The 8615-nt window shown below is 39.7% G+C and overlaps 1 protein-coding gene across 1 annotated transcript in view; it reads left to right on the forward strand.

Annotated features, from left to right (window-relative positions):
* Positions 1 to 8149, forward strand: part of LOC306646383 (uncharacterized protein) — a gene marked incomplete at both ends in the record, with an annotated part of 32629 nt that extends 24480 nt beyond the window's left edge. The window contains 2 exons of the mRNA XM_079115032.1: positions 4258 to 4319; positions 7202 to 8149. Of these exons, the coding sequence (XP_078971158.1) occupies positions 4258 to 4319; positions 7202 to 8149 (1010 nt within the window). The remainder of the gene's footprint in view (positions 1 to 4257; positions 4320 to 7201) is intronic.
* Between the last annotated feature and the right edge of the window lie 466 nt (positions 8150 to 8615).

Consider the following 8615-nt stretch of genomic DNA (forward strand, 5'->3'; position numbering starts at 1 on the left):
CAGAAGAAAGGGTTCAAACGGGCAAGAAACTTGGGCTCTCCTTTAAGGTCAGGTCTCTGTGTAGCAGGGCTGAAAATCTACAGAAACAAGCCAGGCCTCATCAAGGTCAGCCAACTCCTGTGTACACAGGGGGGGAAAAAAAAGAAGAACTAACTGATAGTGAGTGAGACACCTACTGCCTGGTACCCGGACCTCCACCAAAAATGGCTGGATGAAAGGTCCATGAATAGCTTGTGGACACCGAGTGCCTGACCCAGGTCTGGTGGCTCGGGGTAGGCTGGCTCTACCCCTGTAGATCTTCCTAAACCCCTAGACAATAGCCACTCTCCAATATCCCTCTCTTGGGAAGCCTCCCTCTTTGGGAGCTCTGCTTTCTTTCTATTACTCCAATAAATCCTGTTACTTTGTTCTCACCTTTTGTGTTTTTGGATTTCATTCTTTAAATTTTCATGACAAAGAACCCAATGTCATGCTTGGTGCTCCAATATCTCATACCATCAAGAGCAAAGTAAATGCAAAATGAACTAAAGATTTAAAAGTCAGTTCTGAAAGCATAACGCTTTTAAAAGAAAACATAGGGGGAAAGCTCATGACATCAGACTGCAGTGATGTAGGGTGTAACTGCTACAGGGTTGGCCTCAAAAGCAATAATTGAAAGCAAATGATGAAAGTGAAGGAAACAGACTTCAAAGGATCAATGATGCCTTATTAAGCAGCAGAGGGGCACATTTTCAAGAGGAAAATGGCAACTGGTTACAATAAGGTCTAAGTTTCATAGGGTTCAGAGAGACTGAGTCATAGCAGAATGTGACCTTTGGACAGTCAGGGGGAATAGTCAGTCCTAGGTACTGAAATTGTGAAATGTCCAGAGCCCATTGTTTTCCTTTTCTCTCTGGGGCCTGTTATTTTCCATATCCTATAACAACAGTAGATAAAGGATTATATCCTAAAAACAAGTTTCTGCACAACAAAAATATAAAAGTTAACAGTATCAACAGAAATAATGTAACACAGGTCCACCTCTTTCTGTGAATATACACAGCCCTTGCTGCTCTACCAGTGGGGCTTATTTTAAAATGGGCTTTTTTTTTTTTTTTTTTTTTTTTTTTCCCTTCGTCCTCTCCCGGAGGAGGGGTGGGGCAGGATTACCTTTCTTCCCCATCCTAAACCCAGTTATCTGTCTTTGGAACCTGATAATTTAGACTTAAGCAATGATAACAGAAGATCTAAGGAATGGCTGTCTCCCAAATTAACAAGTGAATCCCAACCCCCCACGGGGAACACCTGGAACCAAACAATTCTTCTAAAACCTCTGTTCTCCTGGATGGGCCCAATCACAGCCTCTGCACAGGAGTCCCCTATGTTTTTCCTTTGCTAGCACAGCAATAAAACTTGCTGACTTTATTTCTTTTCCCTCTCTTCATCCCTAGCCAAGGGCTTCTTCCTGTCCTTCAGCTCATGGACCACAGGAATGAAGGAATGAAGGACTGGGGCTAGCACTCAAGGATCTAAGAAATAGCTTTCCCAAGGCTACAAATGAATTGACTCCTGACAGTGCCTCGCTGGAGTGTAGCCTTTGAATCCCCTTTGTAGAAGCCCACTGTTACCCTTGGCAGTTAGAAACACTGTGTATTCTCCTTTTCCAGCAAAGCAGTAAAACACCTTTTCCCCTTTCCTTAAAACTTTGTCCTTGTGATTTAATAAGCACTAGGGACAAGGACTGAGCTTTCATTGTCAGTACAATCCAGCTATGTAGTACTGAGGATGCATCAGAGTAAATGGGAATATGTTGGAAAGACATCTGCTTTCCCATGTTTTGCAGCAATTTCCGCAGTAGCCAAGATATGGAATCCACCTCTGTGTCCATCAGTAGATGAGTGGACAAAGAAAGCATGGTACACATACACAATGGAACGCTCTTTGGGGATAAAAAGAAGGAAGCGCTGTCATTAAACGACATGAATGATGAACCCAGAGAATTAATATTAATTGAAATAAACCAGGCACAGTTGGAGAAATATTACACAATCTCACTTTTTTGTAGAATCTAAAAAATTCAATATCATTTGAGAGTGAGAGCAAAACAGTGGTTACTGCATGTTGGGGAGTCTGGGAGGTGGTGTTGGTTGAAGGGCATGCATTTCCAATTAGAAATGAGGGATAAGCTCAACTTCTATAGCACAGCATGCAACCCCAGTTAGTGATAATAGATGGTATTCTTGTAAAATGTTGAGCTGATATGAAGGAGTCTCACCATAAGACTAATAACCAATGTGTTAAGTCATACATTAGTTTTTAGGTTTAACCATTACATAATGGAAAATATTTTAAGACACTATAATGTACATAGTACACACCTACATTTTTACTCATTTTAGTAAATAAATAGACAAACTTATCAACCTGCAAATAAAGTAGGAAAAATTGAAAAATACTTTTTTTCCATAACCTTGTAATTTTGAAATGATTTCTGGAATCTCCAAAGATTGTTAAAAGGAGGCATATCACAGGATGTGGTTCCCACCACTGGTTCCTTGTAGAAATTAATCTTTCCTTAGGGAACACTTTATGAATCTTAAATTATACCAAAATCAAAAAAAAAAAAGATTTTTCTTGGAGGAAGTAAATCCATCTTCCCCTTGCCATGGTGTTGTGAATAAACTATATGGTTAATGTAGACCAAATGGGTGTGTCTTTCCGCAATGTCAGAATTTATTGAATGACAATAAATTTACAGGTTCTGCCACCTTCAGTGGTGGCAGTTCACTGAGTACTCCAGGGTCATCTGGTAGTCTTAATCAAGCAATCACAGATTCTTGTATTCTAATCTTAACTACTAATATTTGTAATGCTCACGTCACACATCATGCTTTTTATAAAAAAAAAATATATATATATATACATAAACCTGTGTGTGTGTGTGTGTGTGTGTGTTTGTGTATTGCGGAAAGGCTAACAAAGAGTTAAGATAGCTACAGGGATTCAGTAGGCTGAGCTGAGAGCACAGGTAGTGAATAGATAGGAATGGGAAGAGTCATATAGGTGATCAATTAAGATCATGAACCAGCCAAAGAACTTGTTCTGGTTGCAGACCTCTCCAAGCATAGGACCTATTTCTAGGCCAGGGTCTGAACAGGGAGTTTCACAGGGTCAGCTTGAGTCGCTAGCTTGGGGTGTGGCCATGCATGGTCCTCAAAGGCTGAAGAAACCATGCTCTGCTAAAGCCCAAGGACAGAGATTCTGTGGTTTGTTGCTGGGGCGATTTTCCTGAGTAAGGTTTGTGATGATGAATGATCAGGGCCAGGGTGCCACCATGTCCAGTCTTGAGGTGCTCCTTCTTTTAGGAGTTTCAGGTAAGGGGTTGCTTTATTTGGTGGTCTGGTACATTTGATAAGCGCATGGGCCTGTTTTTTTCTGATATAAGTTTTATATGTCCATGCATTCATGTGCTTCTGATTATAATGATCAGTTCACACAATTTTATTAGGATGATGAATTTATTTCTCAGATTGTACCAAGCAGATGGCAGTTGTTTACTTGTATGAACAAGGAATAGAATCAGTCTACCTCTGCCCTTAAACTCAAAATGGAATAACTCATGGCAAAGCACTGCTTTATAAAATGGATTAATTCAGAGCTAGGCAGAGCCTGAAAACTCCTATTCTGTTCATCATCAACTAATGCAGAGCAGGGCACAGCAGGGCACATGGTCTTCACAGAGACAAAACTGACTGAAATTTTTCCACTCAGCTACCACCTTTGTGCCCCCGAGGGATCTGAAGGGTTTGGAAAGTGGAAAGAAAATAGAACAATTTACTTAATGAGAAGCTCTGAGAATTCAAACCTTTGGGCAGTAAAAACTTTAAACATGCCTCTCAGCCCCCTGACCTATGTTTCTCTGATCTCAGTCACTGTGAAACCCCAGTGGGCTTCCTGGGAACAGATGGTGGAAAGAAAAAGCTTCAGTGACAACCTTTGGAGAAGTTAGTAGTGACCAAGTAAGACTGGTGGATTAAGAAGAAAAAGAGGAGAGAGCGCAGCTACTGTTTTACCACAATAGGATTTCTCTTCTTCTTTCTTTCCATTAAGATTCAGTCCCTTTACTATGAATGAACTTCAGCTTCCATTGAGAACTATTTCTTCCAGCCTTTCTTTTAATTCCTTCGCCCACCCTTTGGAATCCAGAACTTTTCTCCCAAAAGAATTATTTTCTGTAGAGACCCCAAACTCCTCTCCACTCTGTCTTCTCAATTGCAGGCTCCTGTCAGATTTCCTGCACCCAATTATTTAACTACTTACTGAAGAACATTATGCCTGAGGTATTATATCTTTTATTTCATACTTGATTGGATTTTTCCATTGTATTTCCTAATTATGTTTGCCTTCCTATGTGACTCCCTGATGTCTATTGCTAATTTAATGTTTGTAGTTATTGTTTCACTTTATAGTCCACAGTATATCTACCATTAATGTAATTATTTCTAATGTTCAACAGAGTTCAGTTTCCTTTTCTCATATTACCAACCCCGTTAAAATTTCAGTAAAATATGAATGAAATTGGAGGAGACTGCTTTGAAAAGTTCATGAATTTACACAAACACAGCTGTGTTCTACTGTGGCCTCTCCACTTGCATATGGTTTGAATTCAACCCTTGTTATGAGGGAATGTCCTTAGTTTCTTCATGTACTGAGTCTCAGCACTGGTTGCTAAACAGAGTGATGGCTATTAAATTTTCTCAAATGTGTATTATATGTTGTGCTTCTGGTTATGATATTGATTGCTTCCTTGACCTAGCTTTTGAAGAATTTTTAAAACACATTTACCTTCATCTAGTTTTCATTCCCAAAATTTATATTTCTGATTAATACTGCATTATTCTTCTAAAATAGATATGCACACGTGCTGTTTAACTTCATTTTTAGATTTTGTGCCTATAGACAAGCATATAGTGGATAAATTTGAAGATTAATTCTGAGTTATACTAGACGTAGCATCATATTAATTATATATCCAACATTGGATGTCTTTAGTGCTTCCAAGGTGACATGCACCATGCAAATCCAGCAAAAGGTAAATAAGGAGAAAACTCAATCATAACCTAAGACTCACAAATACATTTGAATTTACCAATGTCCCTGGGACATAAAGGAAGGTGACAGAGGCTCCACTGTGGGCCCCACATGTTCTATTCCATGATCCTCTGACCCTGCTCTCTGTCACACTGGTCTCTCAAATCTCTTCCCATACCAAGCTCAGTCTGATAAGGCAACTGCACATCCTGTCCACTAACCTCAAAGGTGATTTTTTCATTCCTGATTTATAACAACCTAACCTTCCTTCTTCAGCTCAAATTTTTCCAGAGTAATTTTCTACCAATCTTCACAAACTAAATTTTTCCTCAGTGACATATTTTCTTACTTAATTTTATGTGCATTCCCTAAGCCTGCATGATACTGATGATTTCTTTTAATCATGGAGAACAGAAACATTTATTTTTAAATCTTAAATTTCTCTTTAATTTTTCTAGGATGACTGAATTTGCATAAGTTTTGAATATTTTGTTCACATTTATCAATTATGTATTTGGGTAACTGACTCCCATGATTTTAATATCATATAGACCTGTTCAAGGGCATGGAAACAGGAGCACACACAGTCAGGAGTGCCTTCTATTTTAATATCATTTAATATCATATAGACCCGTTCAAGGGCATGGAAACAGGAGCACACACAGTCAAAAGTGCCTTCTATTTGTTCTTAGTGGTGGTCTGATGTGTCCCTCTTCTCCATGTGTGAGAAATACACGTACCTGGCCAAACCTAGAAAATGGATTAAGAGACACAAGGAATAGCAAAACGTGAGGCTTTACTTCAATGATGGTCTTGCAGGATCAGGTACCTGATGGTCACACACAGATTGGGTACAACTATTGTTATATCCCCCAGACCACAGATCCCTCCCAGAGTGACTCACTGGCTGAGTACTATGGCGTGTACAGTCTTCCTGAACATTGACTAGGTTTTACTCTTCCCTATTGCATTAAGGAAATATAATTTAATTGTCCCCACCTCCCTTTGTTCTCTTGTGGCAGGAAAGTTTCCTTGGGTTGGGTGATTTCCACTCCACAGTTTATCTCTGTTGGTCAGCCCAGACCCCTTTCTTCTCACCTCCTGTCTGTCAAGGGGCTGTGAACATTTATACTCCAGTGTTAACTGCTTGTAACATTCCATTCTATTCTGCCCTCCAGCTGCCTTTCTTACATCCAAAGTCATTTTATATTAAAAGCTAAATACTGTATTCTGAACATGGACCCCTGGACTTTCTATTTCTCATACATATAGTCCACAAAAAACTCATTCAGCAGGAATTCTTTGAAAGAGGGAACCACAGGGTCTTCATTAATGAGAAATGCTGTATCAGACAAAAGAAGTGACCAAACTCTTGTATTTAAAATGATCAGAACTGTATCCATGGTGTCTGCCACAGTTTAAGAGGCATACATGCTGAATTGTACCCATGCAAGGCAGATTGATTGAGAGGTTAAGAACAGAAGTCCACACTTATAAAATGCTCATTATGTGTCTCAGACAACAGTAGAAAAACATCATCCCACAAAATTTCACTCTTCACTCCTATGGTACAGTGAATATTTACTACCTCTGCTGTGGAGGTGAGGTACTGGGGTTAGGAGAGTCCAAATAATCTTTCAAGGTCACAAGGAAGGTATGTAATTAGAGCAAACTCTACTGCAGGAACCTTAAACAATAAGGCATCGGGATAAGACTATCACCTACTGTGAAGTGCTAAGTCACACAATAAAGGCTGTTGAACTAAAAATCTACGTTTGATTACTGTTATAGATCCATATCATAAAGAAATATGGACATGGCCAAAGAAAAGATTGAACAATCTTTGATGTTTATGGACAGGTCACATAAAGAAATATTAAATCATACCCATAGATTTTAAATGGAGAATTAAAAATCATGAGTTATTGATGAAAGAGAAAAGAATTTATTAACTGAAAATCTGATTGGTGATATTCTTTACAGAGTAAATGGGTTATCACTTGCATAAGTACATCACACTCCTTAGAAGGACACAGTATAGAATGAAAAAATATTCATCCAAGGGTTATATTGGCTGATCTGAAGTTGCACTTCACTGTTCCTTGAACCCTACTTTTACTTCATTCCCCAGAAGGTACACCACCTGTATCAAGCAGAGAACCACACAGTCTTATCACAATTCCTCCTTCTGGGCCTCTCAGATAATTCTGAATTGGAGCCCTTTCTCTTTGGACTGTTCCTGTCCATGTACCTGGTCACAGTGCTTGGGAACCTGCTCATCATCCTGGCTGTCAGCTCTGACTCCCACCTCCACACCCCCATGTACTTCTTCCTCTCCAACCTGTCCTTGGTTGACATCTGCTTCACATCGACCACAGTCCCAAAGATGCTGGTGAACATCCAGGCACACAGCAAAGACATCTCCTACATGGAGTGCCTCACTCAGGTATACTTTTTAATTATTTTTCTTGGAATGGATCACTTTTTACTAACCATCATGGCTTTTGACCGCTTTGTGGCCATCTGCCACCCCCTGAACTACACAGTCATCATGAACCCTCGGCTTTGTGGATTGCTGGTTCTGACTTCTTGGATCATCATGTTTGTGGTGTCCCTGATTGACATTCTACTAATGAAGCAACTGACCTTCTCCAAAGGCACTGAAATCCCACATTTCTTCTGTGAACTGGCTCAGATTCTCAATGTAGCCACCTCTGATACCCTAATCAATAACATTGTCATGTATATTTTGACTGCCCTTCTGGGTATGATTCCTATGCTAGGGGTCATTTTCTCCTACTCTCAGATTGTTTCCTCCTTACTGAGGATGTCCTCCATTGACAGCAAGTATAAAGCATTTTCCACCTGTGGGTCCCACCTCTGTGTGGTCATCTTGTTCTATGGAACGGGACTTGGGGTTTACCTCAGTTCTGCTGTGACCCATTCTTCCCAGAGAAGCATGATCACCTCAGTGATGTACACTGTAGTCACCCCCATGCTGAACCCCTTCATCTACAGCCTGAGAAATAAAGATGTGAAGGGGGCACTGAGAAGACTCCTCAGCAAAGTAAGCCTCTAGTCCTTAAGGAATAAGTGACCTCAGAACTAGAGGGACATTGTGGGCTGTCAAATGTCATGTTTCAGTGTCCAGGTTCTATTTCTTTCCTAAACCACGTGTTTGATTTCCTCTATTCCCTGTGCCTTTTCCTCTGTATACTGTTGCATATATTTCTGCCTAACAACTCCTGCAATGTTTCCTTTTTAATTTTCTCCTCTGTACATAGCCCATAATATTCCAAGTTTCATAAGTTTTCTTGCAGGCATTTCTAGATTTCTAACTTGACTTGAAGAACTTATATTAATGAAGACATGGTTTCCTGATAAATTATTATATGAAGGTTAATGTTCTCCACCTTAATTTGATTTTATTCTTTTTTCTCTGAAATAAATGAAAATCACCAGAACAAAGTGCCTACCAGGACTATACTTGTGTCTTCGTATTTGTGTACATATTCATCCTGGGAAGATCTGAGACATTTTCTTTC

This window comes from Sciurus vulgaris, assembly GCF_902686455.1.
Source record: "Sciurus vulgaris genome assembly, chromosome: 16".
In the NCBI taxonomy this organism is placed as follows: domain Eukaryota; kingdom Metazoa; phylum Chordata; class Mammalia; order Rodentia; family Sciuridae; genus Sciurus; species Sciurus vulgaris.